General features: G+C 37.6%; 3 protein-coding genes across 5 annotated transcripts; 2 read left to right on the top strand and 1 right to left on the bottom strand.

Annotated features, from left to right (window-relative positions):
- Positions 1 to 6: 6 nt before the first annotated feature.
- On the top strand, positions 7 to 856 carry LOC120016024 (ethylene-responsive transcription factor RAP2-11-like). Its single transcript, XM_038868588.1, has one exon. It carries the CDS (start codon positions 7 to 9, stop codon positions 823 to 825), a length of 819 nt encoding a protein of 272 aa, XP_038724516.1. The 3' UTR covers positions 826 to 856.
- A 1,491-nt stretch (positions 857 to 2,347) lies between these two features.
- LOC119980121 (mitochondrial dicarboxylate/tricarboxylate transporter DTC-like) lies at positions 2,348 to 6,128 on the top strand. The gene is made up of 6 exons (XM_038822783.1): positions 2,348 to 2,658; positions 3,037 to 3,120; positions 3,447 to 3,508; positions 3,767 to 4,128; positions 5,153 to 5,367; positions 5,696 to 6,128. Exons 1-6 carry the CDS (start codon positions 2,536 to 2,538, stop codon positions 5,750 to 5,752), a joined length of 903 nt encoding a protein of 300 aa, XP_038678711.1. The 5' UTR covers positions 2,348 to 2,535; the 3' UTR covers positions 5,753 to 6,128.
- An 885-nt stretch (positions 6,129 to 7,013) lies between these two features.
- Positions 7,014 to 16,476, bottom strand: LOC120017167 (elongation factor P). Of its 3 annotated transcripts, XM_038870292.1 has the most exons (11): positions 16,183 to 16,472; positions 15,769 to 15,799; positions 15,644 to 15,657; positions 15,500 to 15,550; positions 14,468 to 14,537; positions 12,761 to 12,827; positions 12,432 to 12,499; positions 12,133 to 12,256; positions 9,914 to 9,953; positions 8,615 to 8,682; positions 7,014 to 7,345 (listed from the first exon to the last, which is right to left on the bottom strand). In XM_038870292.1, the coding sequence occupies exons 1-11, from the start codon at positions 16,444 to 16,446 to the stop codon at positions 7,333 to 7,335; spliced, it is 810 nt and encodes a 269-aa protein (XP_038726220.1). In that variant the 5' UTR covers positions 16,447 to 16,472; the 3' UTR covers positions 7,014 to 7,332. The 3 variants fall into 3 exon arrangements, with proteins under 3 accessions (XP_038726220.1, XP_038726222.1, XP_038726221.1); XM_038870294.1 differs by lacking the exon at positions 7,014 to 7,345 and having other exon boundaries at positions 8,627 to 8,730; positions 16,183 to 16,475; XM_038870293.1 differs by lacking the exons at positions 7,014 to 7,345; positions 8,615 to 8,682 and adding an exon at positions 8,737 to 9,825 and having other exon boundaries at positions 16,183 to 16,476.
- Positions 16,477 to 16,575: the final 99 nt, after the last annotated feature.

Genomic DNA, 16,575 nt, shown 5'->3' with positions numbered 1-16,575 from the left:
ATCTGAATGGAAGTTCAGGAGCCAAAAGGGTTTTCACCCAAAAGGCAAAACAAAACCAATGTGGGAATTAGCAGAAACAAGTTTGTTGGTGTAAGACAGAGGCCTTCAGGGAAATGGGTAGCAGAGATCAAAGACACGACACAGAAGATAAGAATGTGGTTAGGAACCTTTGAAACAGCAGAGGAAGCTGCCCGAGCTTACGATGAAGCTGCTTGCCTTCTTCGTGGTTCGAACACGCGAACCAACTTCACCAACACCAACCATGTTTCTTCCAATTCCACTCTCTCCTTGAAGATTAGGAACCTTCTTAATCACAAGAAGAGTTTGAAAGTACAAAACTCTTCCTCCACCACCACAGCCAAGGCCAACACTACTGTAATTAGTACCAAAAGTAGTACAAGTAGTAATAATAGTAACATTGGCAGTTCTGTATCTAATAATGCCATTTATAGTAGTCCTGCAGCAAATGGCATTAAACAAGAAACCCAGATCAGTCTTGATGATGCATACAGGCCAGATCTGAGTCACTGCATTGGAGAGGTTGAAGCTGGAACATCTCAATTCAATCAGTTATGTCCATTCCCAAGTGGGTTTGATCAGCTTCCACTTGTCCAGGAAGGCATGGAGTTACATAGACCTGTTGGTTTCTCATCAGGCACAAGTAATCTAGAGCTCACAGAGTTTGAACGCCTGAAGGTTGAAAGACAGATTTCGGCTTCGTTTTATGCAATGAATGGAGTGAATGAATTTCTGGAGAATATTGCATATGATCCTAGTGACTCTTTCTGGGATCTTTCAGCATTCCAGCTCTTCTGCCCAACTTGATGGTTGAAGCTCAATTCATGTAGGAACTACTAGGAAGACATCCACACCATGGTGGCTTAAATGGAGTGAACTATTACTACATGTAATGTTCAAGCAGCTTTCTCAGTATGATACACTGATATTTTTGGTCATAATCCACTGTACTTGAGTCCCTCCCTCGGACGTATTTTTATATATATATATATCTTTCTTCATTCAAACTAGCTTTTCCAGAGAAAGAAACTTGCAATATTGTTCCTACAAAAGCTGGTTTCTAGAGAGGAGATTCTTGAATATCTGGCTAAATATATATGAAGAAGAATATGTATGTAGGAGTAGTGGCTGATATGGGTTCAAGATCCCTATGTTAAAAACTAGTGATCTAGAAGAGCAACCATAAAATTAAATAAGAAAACAAAGTTAAAGTAGAGAGAAGCACTAACAAAGGACCCTGAGGTGGAAAATTCTATGCGCTCATGTGTTTGTGGGCTCGAGTTTAGATTCATATTTAGGGGCGAAGCCAGAATTTTAGATCATGTGAAAAAACTTGCAGGGGATTCACTGCCCCTGAATTTTTTTTAGTATTATTTACATTTTTTTGTTGCGAAGGGCTGTTTTAACATGATTTAAAGCTGAAAATGTTCGTTCTGTAATTATCATACAAATAGGAAGAGTTAACACTATACAAATCAATCTCTCAATCAGATATAGTTCTTTGAATTTGTTGATGTAATAATACCCAACATAACTCAAAGTATGATCTAATTTCGCTTCATTATGGGCCAGATTAATTGCAGAGTCTGGTCCACAAAAATGTAGAGAATAATAAGGTAATTGAATCATCATTCTTTTTAAGTACTCAAATCGAATTCGAATGCATCACGCCATCACTACAATCACTCCGTCACAAACTCACAGCTCACCCGACATGGACTCAGGCCCACTCACTTTACATGTTTGCTGTCTTTGAGAGTCTAGAGATAGAGAGCAATTGAGTAACGTTAAGTGTGGTTGAGCCTTTTGACTTTATAGATAGAGAACACAGTGAATTTGGGCTTTGACCTTATAGTTTTAAAAGAGCAAATTTAAGTGGGTTTTGGCCTTATAATTTTGATTTAATGGATTTGGAATAAATTAATTTTATTGGGACATATTTGAAAAATATAATTTAAAAGGGTAAGATTAAAAAATAGATAGTACGTAGGGAATTTTAAAAAACTTGGGGGCCTTCGTCTAATCTCATATCGAATGTTCAAAGGATAAATTTGTATAGTATTGTTTTCGATACTAAGGAGGACAATTGAGTAAATTACCCATCCACATAAATTAAGTTGGTATTTAAAATAAAAAAAAAATGATAATGTGTATTTTAGGCATTAGATAAGGATGAAAAATATATATTATAATATAAAAAATATATATTTTAAGTTAAAAAAAAAAAAAGGTGTTAGAATATTTATTACGCATGGACTTGTAATACACTAATATCCATCAAAAATAGGGTTGGTTGCCGGTTGGAATGGTAAATTACATGAAAAATCTGATGTCATACAGTACCAAAGTTTCGTTCCAAGGACTACTACCCTTTATGCTTTAGGGGGGTTTTTCCCACTTCGTTTGGTGTGATTCTCTCTATATAGCGCCCACCTTCATTTCTCGCTCACACCGCTTCTCTCTTTTTCTTTGATAGGCTCTTTGAGCTTTTTCAATCTCTGAATTACAGAAGAAGAGATGGCAGAGGAGAAGAAGCCCCAACCAATTCCTGGTGTATGGCCAAAGGTTAAGCCATTTGTCAATGGTGGCACATCCGGTATGCTCGCTACCTGCGTCATCCAGCCCATTGATATGATCAAGGTGCTCTTTTGATATGTGCTTTGGTATTTTCTGTTTCATCGGAATTTACGAGATCACTGAATTCTATTGTTGTACGCACTGAAAGTCTCGAGCTCTCCTGGATCTGAACATGAGTTGGGGTTTCTTGTTTTGGATATCTAAGTTGGTTTTGACCGTTGGAAATGGCTGAATTGATTTGGGTTTTGAGGGATTTTGTTGTTTACCATGCTATAAGAATGTGTATACCATTTCTTGTGATATTATTACTATATTAGATGTTTTACACACCCTGGATCTGGAATTTGTTTTTACGTTTGTTTTGGATGCGTGTGTATTGGTTAAATGGGACATGGACTCTGATGAACTTTTCGTGAATGTTATTGTTTTGGTGTGATATAGGTGAGGATTCAGCTGGGCCAGGGATCTGCGGCTTCGGTGACTAAGAATATGTTGAAGAATGAGGGTCTTGGCGCATTCTACAAGGTTTGATGTTGTGAATCGCAGTAGAACTTATATTTTGTTGTGTACTTGTTGGTAATTTATTTGCAGTGACAGAATTGGTTGTTTAGTTGTTGTAAATAAGGGATATGTATTTGTTCAATGTCTCCTAACATGAAAGCTAATGATTGAGTTCTCAACTATTTGAAATGCATGTGGCATCTTCAAACCAAATGCCAACTTGAAATTATGTAGAGCGATACCCTCTTATTCTTCTTTTTTTTTTTTTTTAAAATAATTCGACAGGCATAAAGTTGTGAAATGATTTGCTTTACATTATAGTTTTATCTTAACTATGCCATTCCGAGCAGGGGCTGTCTGCTGGACTACTTAGGCAAGCTACTTACACCACCGCTCGACTGGGCACATTCAGGTAAGTGTTTTAACATTTGTTGCTAAATTGTGTCAGATGATTAAGTTCATAAGTTTTTTCATTATGTAAATCCTTTATTTGGTTAGAATATAGTCGGATCTTCTAATGTGTGTTATTTGTCCATGGGCAACATCTTCTTTATTATCTGTAATGTTTCTTTTAATTTTCCCTGACGATATATGAATATTGTCTTTGTAGTTTTATCACTAGCAACATATATCACTTATTGTATCATTCTTTCGCTTATGTTACGCATAGGATTTTGACAAATAAAGCCATTGAAGCAAATGATGGGAAGCCCCTGCCTCTATATCAGAAGGCCCTGTGTGGGCTAACTGCTGGTGCTATTGGAGCAAGTGTTGGTAGTCCAGCTGATTTAGCACTAATCCGTATGCAGGCTGATGCAACTCTCCCTGCTGCTCAGCGCCGGAATTACACAAATGCCTTCCATGCTCTCTACCGTATAGTTGCTGATGAAGGGGTTTTGGCGCTATGGAAGGGGGCAGGCCCAACTGTTGTGAGAGCAATGGCGCTGAACATGGGAATGCTTGCCTCTTATGATCAAAGTGTTGAGTTTTTCAGGGATTCCCTTGGATTTGGTGAAGCTGCTACTATAGTGGGTAAGCTTCTTTGTTCTTCCTAATCTCTTGAGATGATGACCTTTATTTTGATTTTAGTTATAAATTTTTTATTCATTAGTCAAATTTTGTTAATTATAGATGATTTTGTTGAATTCTACTTTTCGCTGAATAAATGCATCTCCAGTGGAACTAGCCACATGCTTGATATCCGTAACATAAGATAGGAAACAAAGGCAATCAAATTCTGACTTAGAAAGGTCTGTTTGTGCACACTCAAGGAGAAGCCTCTTTTAGAGTTGGTTCTGTAGACATTCTGGCCCAAATGGGGCTGACAAATCTCTGTTACACATTTCATATCATTTCTCGCATCCAGCAAACCGATCTTGTATTTCATATGCCATAACCACAACTATTCTTAAATGTTATGTGCGAGTCCCTATTTGTGTTTTAAAAATCAGCCAGAGCTAGCCGTCACTGCTTGTTCTGATGTCTACTTTGCGGAGTAGCCAGTTAGATAATGTTACGATGCTGTATGAAACATATAATTTCTCTCTCTCTTTTTTTTAAAGTTCTCTTGAATGCAATCTCATGTGGTCTTCCTTGCCAATATTCATCCTTATTTCAATCTCATGCTGGTATTATACCCCGCTCTTTCTGTATTGTAGTTTCTCAATTGGGGAAAAAAGTATTTGAACAGAACTGCAGTGCTCCTGCTTACTGTTTGATGAATGTTTTAGATCTTTTAGATATTGTCTTTAGGAAGTTGCCTTTGTCAGTGAAGTAGTTGCAAATAATGGAACGAAGTGTACTCTCATCTTCTGTCATAAATTTTTATTCTGTAGGAATGAAGGAAAATATTTGCTAAATCAAGTAAAATCCGTACTTTCAGCCTGTTTGTTGTTTGAGTTGTTTACTCCGCATTGTTCATGAAGTTATTTTCCGGGCTAGGAAATGCCTGTACAAACTGCTGCTTAGTTAAACCCTTTTTCTTTGAAACTGATAATAGTTTCACTGGTGGAATTCTAATCTGATAACTTTCTTGTCACTTTTTTTTTTTTTCCAGGGGCCAGTACTATTTCCGGATTCTTTGCTTCAGCCTGCAGTTTGCCCTTTGATTTCGTCAAAACCCAGATTCAGAAAATGCAGCCGGATGCTCTGGGAAAATATCCATACACCGGCTCTTTGGACTGTGCTATGAAAACCCTCAAGGCAGGAGGACCATTAAAGTTTTACACTGGATTTCCTGTGTATTGCGTTAGAATTGCTCCTCATGTTATGGTATTCTCTCTTGCACTCGCTGTGCACCTTTATGTGAATGGGTGTGGTTTGTCACGGTATTCTCACTCACGAATACTATGCACGTTTACATGAACGGGTGTGGTGTTTTGTGGCATGTCATTGTTTACTCCCTTGCACTCACCAATTGCCATGTGTTTTTTTGGGTGTGGGGGGTCTTGAATTCTCTTTTGCAATTGTTGTGCATGCCCTGCGTGAATGCTTATGGTGTTGTCTGGTTCACTATTGGACTTTCGCTGTTTACTTGGGAACCGGTGTGCGCTTATATCTAATTTTGCAAAGTTCTGATATCGATTTTTTGCCTATGCAGATGACATGGATATTCCTGAACTACATCCAAAAGGCTGAGAAGAAACTTGGATTGTAGTATACTTGAGGGATGGAAATTTCTCCCGAACTTGAGCTCTTAAATAATAAATTTCGGCGTTGTTGTACTTCTAGATGGTTATGGTGGGGTTTCACCTCGAAGTCGAACTCATAAATCAAGAGACTTAGACAGCGAAATTGATGCATTTTTGGTGTGCAACGGAATGGGGATATTATAAAATTCCTTTGAATTTGAGTTTTTCATTTAGAAATCTGCCTAAACTTGAGAAAGAGATTGAACCTGAATAAATGGCGGGATTGAAGTTGAAAATGTATTCTGTGTCCTTTTTCTTATTAAACCCTTTTGCTTCTTGAGAAGTTGCTCTGAATTGATTCTTGATTTGGCAGGATGATGTCCACGCCCATCCATTCTCCTATCTGATGTAGTAGTTGATTTTGCCATTTTTGATTAATTGCATATGAGCTTTTTTTTTTGGAAATACCGTCAAGAAATATGCTTTACGAGTCTTGGGCACACATATGCCAACCAAGATATGTCTATCTTGTTGTAATTGTATTGCATATGAGCTTGCATGCAAGATCTGGCTTTATATTTCTGATTTCATTTTAATGTGAGAAGGCTGAATTGGGTATTGCATTACTAGATTGAAAATATTTTGAATTGAGAAAGCCAGCCCACCAGCCTTGCCGGGCTGGGCCCAATTTCAATATTTCAGTCTGGGATGGTGGGAGGCCCATTAATATCTGGGCGGGGCAAGATGTATATTTTTATTTTAATGAAACAAAAACAATCCCTCAGTTAAAGTGAGTTTAACAGAGTTTGGTTCTGATTACTCGATAATTATCTGTCTTCAACATCTTTCATCACCTAACAAATAAAGGGTTGGTAAACCATGCATTCACTCATACTGGGGTATTTAAACAAAACATAGGCTATATAATCGCACACCTCTCGGCTCTAGCTCCTCCTCCTCCTCACATTGTACAGCAACTCTAATTTCTCTCTTCCCTCTTAATTCTCCAGGCTCCAGCAGTGCCCTAAAAAAAGACCAGTTGTGCCATCTATCATAGTTACCAGTTGTGCCATCTATCATAGTTCTCGATTTGACCATTTGATGACAGGTGGATCAAGTGTATCATTTATCCTAGTAATGCCTGGGAGTCCTGGAGGAGTGGGAAAATTCTAGCTCGAGCTTTGGCTACATGGTCTCCCCTCCTGATGTTGGTCAGGTGGCAAGAGGGGTCTAGGTTTGGTGTTTCACTGTTTTTCCTTCTATTTGTAATATTATCTACCAAGAGGGAAAAAAAAACCATTAACACGTATAAAACTACACAATTCTGGGGCCATTCACCCGTCCAGCCCGCCGCTCTTGTGCTCCAGTAAAACAGGGGGGAAACGTCTTTAAAAAAATGCAAATTACAGAGTTCCAAAATTGTTGAATAATTCTTGTACTCAAACGAGCACAGAGGACTGTAAGAACTAAGAAGAGCCCTTTATCTGTCCTTGATCATGGACTCACACCAATTCATCATCAAAGCATGGACACATCGCATCTCTCAAATCATATCCATACGGCTGTAGAGCCGTCTGACACAAGTTGCAACCAGCTTCACAATGTTTTAATCGTTGGCCCTGTGAAAGAGAATGGGAAAAAAATCACTTTTATTTTCAGTCTTCCTCCAAATTTAACCAAAAAACAATACACCAAAATAAACACAGAAACAACCACCTGTATACCATATAGCACGCAGATAACAAACTATTTGTACTTGGAAAGATAAATATGTTGTTTCTGATAAAAACGTCATTCGACTCAAATTGCAAATAACGACACTTATGCTGAAGCCAATCAACAAATGTTTTCTAAACACTGAAGAATGTAGATTGATATTTGAAAATGCATCACTGGAAACAAGCCTGAGTACGCAGGAATGTTTGCTACACAAACAACTTATATTTCAATAGCACAGGATCTCAGCAATCTAATATATGTGCGTATGTGCTGGAGAAGAGGACAACACGAAATATCCATCACAAGTGTTCTTTGGCATATTAGATGTTGCTAAAATAACAGACACTTCAATATTCACTCATAAGGAACCATAGGACTTCGTTTATCAAATATCCATCACGAGTGTTCTTGGGCATGTTGGATGTTGCTAAAATAGCAGACACTTCAATATTCACTCGTAAGGAACCATAGGACCTCGTTTATGAAATATCCATCACAAGTGTTCTTGGGTTCACGTTGTAGTTAATTTTTGATTTGGAGAAATGCAATCCTAAAATTTGGTCCTTGTACAGTTGTTTCCATGCCTTCTACTTTTTGTGGGTAAGGGCCACAAAGGCCGGGGAAGGGAAGAAAGACTTTTTGAAGGGAAAGAGACCTCCATAATTTATTAATAGACAATGGAGCATTCTTAATTTTTAAATACTAGGGAGATTTCCTAAATGACGAAATTCAGTTTTCTAACGGCGCAGCTTGTAGCTGTCCCTTCTAGTTATGTATTGGAGGCACTCCATTGGTGCCGTTCTTAAATAAGTTCCTTTTGCCACACAAAGAAAAGAAATACCAGTTTTTTTTTTTTTTTGATGAATAATATTAATTTTTATTATTAGTTGTTATTTAGCATGTGTAGTGGGATTCAAAGCTCCAACCCGTTCGAAATACTAAGGAGAGGCTACCACCAGCCAACAACTTCTTGTTTAATCATTCTTTTCCATGCATGTAAGTTTACCAAAAATTTTGAACCAACACTCCATCAAGAAATGAACACACACACATGCAATCTAAAAGTTGCATGCTATTATTATGCAACAACTATTAGATGAAAACTGCAACAAAGGAGGAAAAAGTAATACTTTGAAAATATCAAATGATAAATCATACATGATATTTACCTGCTAAGAAATGAGTCATCCTCTGTTTTAATAACTATTGATTCACCGTTCTCAATATATGGTGGCACCTGGATAATTCACCCAAAGCTGTTAAATGTCTTGTTATTTTATGTGACCTTCACAGTAGAATTAAGAAGAGATAAGATTCACAGAATTTGCTACAAGTAACGTCGCATATATGCCAAAAAAGCTTGTCCTGAAAACCCTACGCCTATGGTACACCATGCAAAATTCAACCAAATAAGCATCTAAAAGACAAAGGTAAACAACACCAGTGCACAAGATTCCTGCAATGGAACATGCAAGCTGTAGTAGACCTTACCCTCCCACAATATGTGGATAGACTGTTTCCAAGAATTTAACATGTGGCCTCTAGGTTGCACCCCTGCAACTCTACCACTGGGCCACATAAAACAACTAAAATCCCTCAACAGTCCCAAGAACTCTTCTTATTATAAAACAGTATGGTTTAGAGTCTTTAGACACATTGTTCTCACACATTCATCATTGATAAATGAAAATGAATACAGAAGCAGAGGTATAGGTAGCTGTCAAAACCATAAGAAGTTCCCTCATTTCTTTTCTGTTGTCCTCCTTTCCTCCTCTTCTTAGAGCTTGAAATCCATAGGTTATAGGTAACACATTAATGCAATGCACGTTATGTATAGAGAAACAGAGAATTGCTAGAGTAGACGGAGATGAACAATAACCGTCCATGAGAGAGATGCAGTCTCACATATTGCATACAAACAAAAGCCCTAAAAGTTTATAAACACACTTAAAATAGTATATTGACTATACTACCCTTACAAATAAATGTAAATAATAAACTCCACATTATGAATACAAATTGTATAATCAATTTTGCACAGCTATTTAAAAATGGCATGCTAGACAAATGTAGGGGGTGAGCACATGTTCTATTTCCTGGTTATGAAAGGGTAAAATCAGTTATATGACGTCATATAACTGATTTTACCCTTCCAAAGTCATGTCATCATTTACCACATTAATAAAATGCACTTTATAGGCAACACATTAATGCCATGCACTTTTTAAATACAAATCATAAATGCATCAATGTGTGTTCTATTTTCTGACTTTGAAAAGGGGTCAACACCCCATATCAATGTTGGCATCCTTCTACGCAATGAAAGTTCCAACAAGACCTTTTAATCCAAAAAATGGTGACTTGAAATTTCACCTAAACCCTGCCGGTTATTGGACAACAAAACATGTCATCAAATAAATAATCTCAAAGAATACGAATTTCAGAAACAAATCAAATGTTTGACTTACTTGAACAGTGAGGCCATTGTCAAGTAAAGCCTTTTTATACCTACATTGCACCATAGCAAATGTCACGTAAAAAAAGAGAGCAAAGAGGTAATGACCATACAAATGCAATATAAAGAGTTGGAAATAGATTTTCGAAATAAATTTCTGTCTCGTCATAAGCAATCACCAGAAGACGAAAAAAGGGAGTTATAGAACAAACAAACAACATGGGAATGCATAAAAGGACACTCACACCAAATAATAAGAATCCTAGTAGTTCTAGCTGATGCACATTTAACCAAATTATTGACCTAAGTGTCCCGACCTAACCAGAAGCAGGAATACACAAAGACCCTTCAGCACATATCAGTAATCTTCAGGCCAGGCAGAAGACCAAAAAGAGCCATGATTTTAAGTTAAGCTACCTAATTATGTCGTACCCAAATAAAATTTCTCAAAAAAATCAGGACTAACCACAAGACTAACTCAAGTAGCTCACATGTTGCTTCTCATCACCAAAAGTGTTTATGGTTCCAGTAAAAGAAAAATTATTTGCATCATTTTACAATTCTCAACCGAAATCCTGCAGATTTTAGACTCCATTTAAGCAATGTTTCCTCTCCTTACAACATTATTATGCATAAAACGCTCTAGTCTACTTTCTACTTCATTGAATTTTGATTCAAAAGGAAAGAAAGCAAGAAACTGAAATAACTCACTCGGAACGCCCTTTAAAAGATTATGTGGTATGATTGGATCAAATAAATCCTTAGGGAATAAATATTCAGCTGCTTGGGAACCTTCAGGGACTGTCTTATTCAATGTTTGCTCAATTACTCTTTTACCCGCATAAGCTAGTAGGGATCTACCTTCACACCACACCTTCTCCTTCGATCCAAGCCACAAGGCAAAAGACAAGCTGACTTAGAGGTTCAATGTCTACTTTCTGAATAAAAGAATTTACCAAAGGCTATTAATCTAGCTATCGAGTCACCCTAATGGAGAACTCTACCTGCAAAGCTCATGCTGCTCCCACCTGAACCCTTTGCCTATGTAGACAAGGGTAGTTAAATAACATTGAATTCCCTCATCTACATCCCCACTAGAAGGTACATAAACCGTACTTCCAGGTTTCAAAATTATAGTCTAACTCCTCTTCCAAAATCCTTATCATGATGGGTGCATCATGCTTCAACAAAGGGCCACAAGTGGAAATTTGAAAACCTTGAGGAGACCAGAATAAACAGTATAAGCGACCATAGAAAGGTTAAATACAGAAGGCATAGAAATCTCAGTCACCATGATGTCCCGAGATAAAGATCAAGATTGGGGATTGACTCAATCCTCAGTTTCTGGGAGCTTATCTACAGTCCTAGGTTTGATTCCAGCACCGAAGATAGAATATGCTGGAAACTCTCAAAAGACGGGATCTACAAGGACATTAGAGATGGAACATATCATTGCAACCCATCTTCCATGGCGTCGCATCTGGAAACCTAAAGTTCCACCAAGGGAATCTTTCTTTTGTGGGGAAGCTCAGTGGGGAATATTTTGACTACGCTAGCTCACGAAAAATGGGTTACAACCTTGCAAAAAGGTGAAGTACTGAATCATTAGCCAAGTCCTGCTCACTCATCACGGTTTAGATGCATTTGGGTGTATCTACTATCTAGAATCTCATCAGAATTGAACGGGCTATCAGAGGTAATGTGGCGCAGGTAATTTCAAGGCCTGGGATTCACCATCTACAATTAGACTAAAAAGAGGGCTTGTTCATACTCCCGCTATAATTACAATGTGGTTAATTTGGAAAGAAAGAACAACAGAATCTTTAATTGCACAAAACCCTATAGAGACAGCTTTCCTGTTTACAGCTTTAACAGATTGAAAAGAATGTTGTTCTGGATTTGAGCCAACTGGCTTGAGGCCATGATTATAGCCTCTCCGTAATATCTTCTTTTGCACCACCTGGGTGCCTTAGAATTCAAAAAGGAAAATCTTATCGCCTCAAACTGCTCAAGGAAATGGTAAATATGGATTGTGGAAGTGATTGCCCGCATCATGTAACAGTACACTAGTAATATCTTCAACACTTACGTCAGATGGAACAAGCCAGGACCCACAAATTAATTCAAGCAATTTATTTGCCAGCATGAAATTGCAAGTGAAAATAAGTTCACTGCGAAAGACATAGGCATATAAGAAGGTACGAATGAGCATCTGCCATATAGCGGAAATACCTCGGTGTTGCTGAAATTCCCTTCACATGAGGCTGTGTCTCCTTAACAGTGCAGGTCACATGCTTTGGAATTGATCCAGACAATGGTCTGTCGTCATACAACAGCAATCTAACCTTCATGTCACCTACGAACCATGAAATATCACATTCACCCAGATGCATGTTAACTTTGGCAATTAAGCATGATGATTCTTAAAGAAAGTATGGCCCATTGATAGCTTATCAGGATTTAGAAGCTTAGAGCATAGCCACGTCCGATAATAGTAGGGGTCCATGGATTCCTCCTGATTTTTCACCAACCTTTGAGATATGAAGCAGCCTTGCCAAACAGATCCAAAGGAACCTCCAGTTGATCAAAGGTATCAGGCCTGCAAAAAATTAAAGCAAGAAGGACATTCAATGCTCAGTAAATCATGGACTGTGATTCTTTATCTGTTGTAGTTCCAAAAGGAGCTCTAGTTGCCTAGTGGTAGTGAGCTCCTTACACTTGCACAAGGTACAAGGTTGATTTCCTCTTTCAAAATATTAAGAATTAACTCACCACTTCAAAAACAATCCTACTGCAGCTAAACTATATTTAAATGAATGTTCATAGTGGGCCACTGCTTGGAAGGGTGATTAGAACTCACTCGATTAGAAAAGCAGTCTCACTTTCTGTATACAAACACGTGAATGATTTTTCCTCAACAAATACCCCTGTGGAAAATTATTTTGGATTGATCTTAGCATCATAAAGAACTGTAATTCCAGTAAGAAAACAAAATTGCAGGCAAGAGCAAACTGTTTTTTTTTAATGCAAAAAATATTTATTATGGCCCACCAAGGGCACAAAAGGATACAAGTAGGCTAAACTAATGGCCTCATGTAATGTAAGTAAGTTGTAACTACGATGCATAGATGACCAAAATTTGAAGTGTCAACCTCAAAGAATCACTTTAGAGTTAAACTGAATTGAAGCTAAACTATTTATGCTTAATGGGAAGATTTGAATTGGTAAAAGAGGAATGGTATAAGACATTCATAAGTTTTCATCCAAATCTCCTTATTCACTAACATTAATAAAAATGGCACAATATCTGGACGGCAGATAAACACCAAAGGCGCAGAAGAAATATGCTGAAAGAAGCTTCCTCAATAAAGACATAAGAAGTCAATTAGTCACCTTCTTCTCCATAGCAATTCAACTAGGAAACAAAGGGAACGTGACCACAAACTTTAGAGAGTGTCTTGAGCAACGTCTAATTCCTGGGATAGGAAACGTCATGAGCAAACTTTTCAGCATATCTACAGGGAGAGAGAAGTTGATTGCCATGATACTTTTATTTAATTGGAAAGGAATTAGATAGCTTTTCAAGCATCACAATCAACTTTTTCCAGTGGCCCTTGTCTCCTTGATGACTGGTTCTACAACTGTGAATTCTGATTTTCTTGTGACATTGATGTCAACCTTCGTAACTTCTTTGTATCCTATATTTATCTTCAATCCTACACTGTATTTCAGTGGCACCCGCTTGGTGTCCTTCTAGTATTTTCCACATTCAAAAACTTAGTGTAATCGCTAGGATGGAACATACATGGGTTGGCAAAGACTGCTTCGGTTGTCTAATAAGTCACCCTATTCCGATCCAAAATGGAGTAACATGGGTGCACATGAATCGCACACGCTACAAGAGTCTACTTAAGCAAATCATGAGTGAAGAAAAGGGTGTGCATGTGCAATACTAGGTTCAAATTCAGGTCATTGGTATCTGAAGGTTTCCGGGTTCCAGCTGTTATTAACAAGCTAGCCAATCTCAGTTCGAAACCGAATTTTAATGACAAATCCCAAGTCCTCTTCCCTACAAGACTAAACCTAAAAGCCCTAGATAATTAAAACGCTTATTGGACAAAAATTCAAAATTTATCCTAGCAGGATAGCAGCACATATGGTTCAGCCGTTCAGGAGTTGCAGCCAAAAAGAAATTCTAGAATCATATGCCACAGGTCCACAGCACTCACTGGCCTTCATTCAAATGCCTGTGCTTCTCCTTTTCTTTTTCTTTTTTTATTTCCTTTCCTTTTACTTACTTTCTTCCTTCCTTTCTTATCTAACATTTTACAACCATCAGGAGCCGGCATCAACCATTAGATACACTACCTACCTTAGTAGAAAATAAGGAGATTTATGCTAATTGCAGAAAAGAACTCAAGATGCATTGCAATAAACTTTTAACAAGCGTAGGTAAACACCAATTGAATCGATACTCACGCCAAAATAAAAATATAAGCAAATAAAATGGCTTATCAGTTAGACAGGGTAAGAATAACGCCAAGAACTAAAGGTAAAAAATGCGTACTTTCAACAGCTTCATCTGTACCAAATCGAAAGCTTATTTTGTTTCCAGTGTCAATGCAACGGAACACCACCTGTAATTAGAATAGTCCCAAATGTCAGTCCAATAAAAGGGAAGGAATCCATGACCACAAAACGGACATTATCCCAGTTTGATGGTATAAAGCTTCAACAACTACAATCAAGGCAACCAAGCAAAAACATGAAACTGGCTTCATCAAAAGTTCAGTGACTAAGATCAAAGGAAATTCAATGAAAACATTGATTGCTAATAAATATTGGTCGATAGCAAATCCTTTGCATCATATTTCAAGAATCAAAATGGTTAAATGATTATTTTATCAAAGTTGTCATGCCTTAGGCCCAACATTTTGCAACTTCGGGACAATATCTAAGCCAGTATTGATAAGCCCATAAGTAGATCAAGCAGTCAGTATGTTAGAATAAGCTAAATCGTCAAATTTTTATGCAGTTTTTAAATAAACCAGATCTGATGCGCAAGGAACATTGCATTCTAAATGATATCAAGTTATAAGTCGTTAAAGAGAAATTGTCTATTATTACTCATAGCACAACGGACAGATCATTCTGGAACCCAACTGATTCTTCATTACCATGCTGTCAAGTAAGCTTTATAGCTAAAAGATAAATAACAGCAAGATTGAGAGTAGAGCTGCTTTCTGTCATGTTCCCAAAAAAACAATAATCAGCATTCAAAATTTGGATAAGGGACACCAAACACGCAAACATATATATACTAATACTGAACTAACACCCATTCATAATAATAACGTACATTTTCATAGTGCTTAACCTTATATGCGGCTGCACAATATACATTTATTTCCTCCGCTGCATTTCTTAACATTCAAGTTATAACTGGAAAATAGTTTCCAGTAAATCAGTATAAAAATTTGCATTTAAGAGATCCAACAGTTATACGCCCATTAAGATCATTGACAAGAGATGATCTCCACAAAAAAACTCCATATATTGAATAATTTTAAACTGGTAGCAGTGGGTTTGGAAAATACACCTGCATTGCAGCTCCTCCTCTTCCTCGCATCTTATGCTCTGCATCTACCACCTAGATCAATTTACATGACCAAATACATCATTGGATCATAACTTATTACAAAAATTATAATAGAAAATTAGACAAAGGCAATCAATCAGATACCTGGTAAATGCGTCCTGAAGCAGGATTGCCCACCAAATTGCAAATGCAAAGAAATATCTGTCAGGAGATAGAGAAAACCAAAATAAAATTCACATACAAACCAGTTTTGTGCAGTAACAACAAACCTGATTTTTCAATGACATTCCCAGGTCTTAGCTGCAACGCAGTGTAGGAAAATAAGGGTTAAATACTGCACCTCTAAAACAATGGAATATGCAATAATAGAATAACCCAATGTCATTACAGTGATTATCCTAGCTAAAAGTACAAACCAATACATCTTAACTAACATATGGAACAACAGTTGGAAAAAACCACACAAATAATTGATCGCAAAACATGAGCACTCCAAATTATTTTCAGCCGTTTTAGCTCTTCTAGTCCAATTTAATCACATTTAAAGACCAAAACTCACCAGTCAAATATGATTCTTACAACAATCGGGAAATTTAATGCATTCCCAGAATAAAGAAAACTTCAATATACATTTCAAATGAATAAAGTAGTCAATAATTCTCCAATAATGATGAGAAACTCACCTCGGAGGCACTAACAGAGACGTCCCGGTGTTGGATGATAGACCAGGGGCAGGAGCTGATGCCGAGGTTGGGGATGGCGATTGTACTGCGGAAGGCCAGTGTTTGTAGTGAGCGAGACAACAACGAATGCGAAGAACATGGTGCGATATGCGTGCTTAGGGTTTTGGTAAGTGAAGCTGAAGCAGCAGCGAAAGAGAAAGCTCGAGAGAGTGTTTTCCTGTAATGAAAAGCTGCCATTGTGTATTTCTGAACAGAGAGCACCATTCGCGATGGAGTTGAAACTTGAAAGTGATTTAAGATTAAACGACTGGTTGTTTTGAAGGCCCAGCGGAGAACATGTTTTAGATTTCGACCCACGTAATATAGCAAAAGTAATGGCCCATTAACAGTATG

The sequence above is a fragment of the Tripterygium wilfordii genome, chromosome 15 (assembly GCF_013401445.1).
Source record: "Tripterygium wilfordii isolate XIE 37 chromosome 15, ASM1340144v1, whole genome shotgun sequence".
NCBI classification, from domain to species: domain Eukaryota; kingdom Viridiplantae; phylum Streptophyta; class Magnoliopsida; order Celastrales; family Celastraceae; genus Tripterygium; species Tripterygium wilfordii.
Note: the sequence above shows the minus strand (reverse complement) of the source record. Positions and strands in the feature narration are given on the sequence as shown.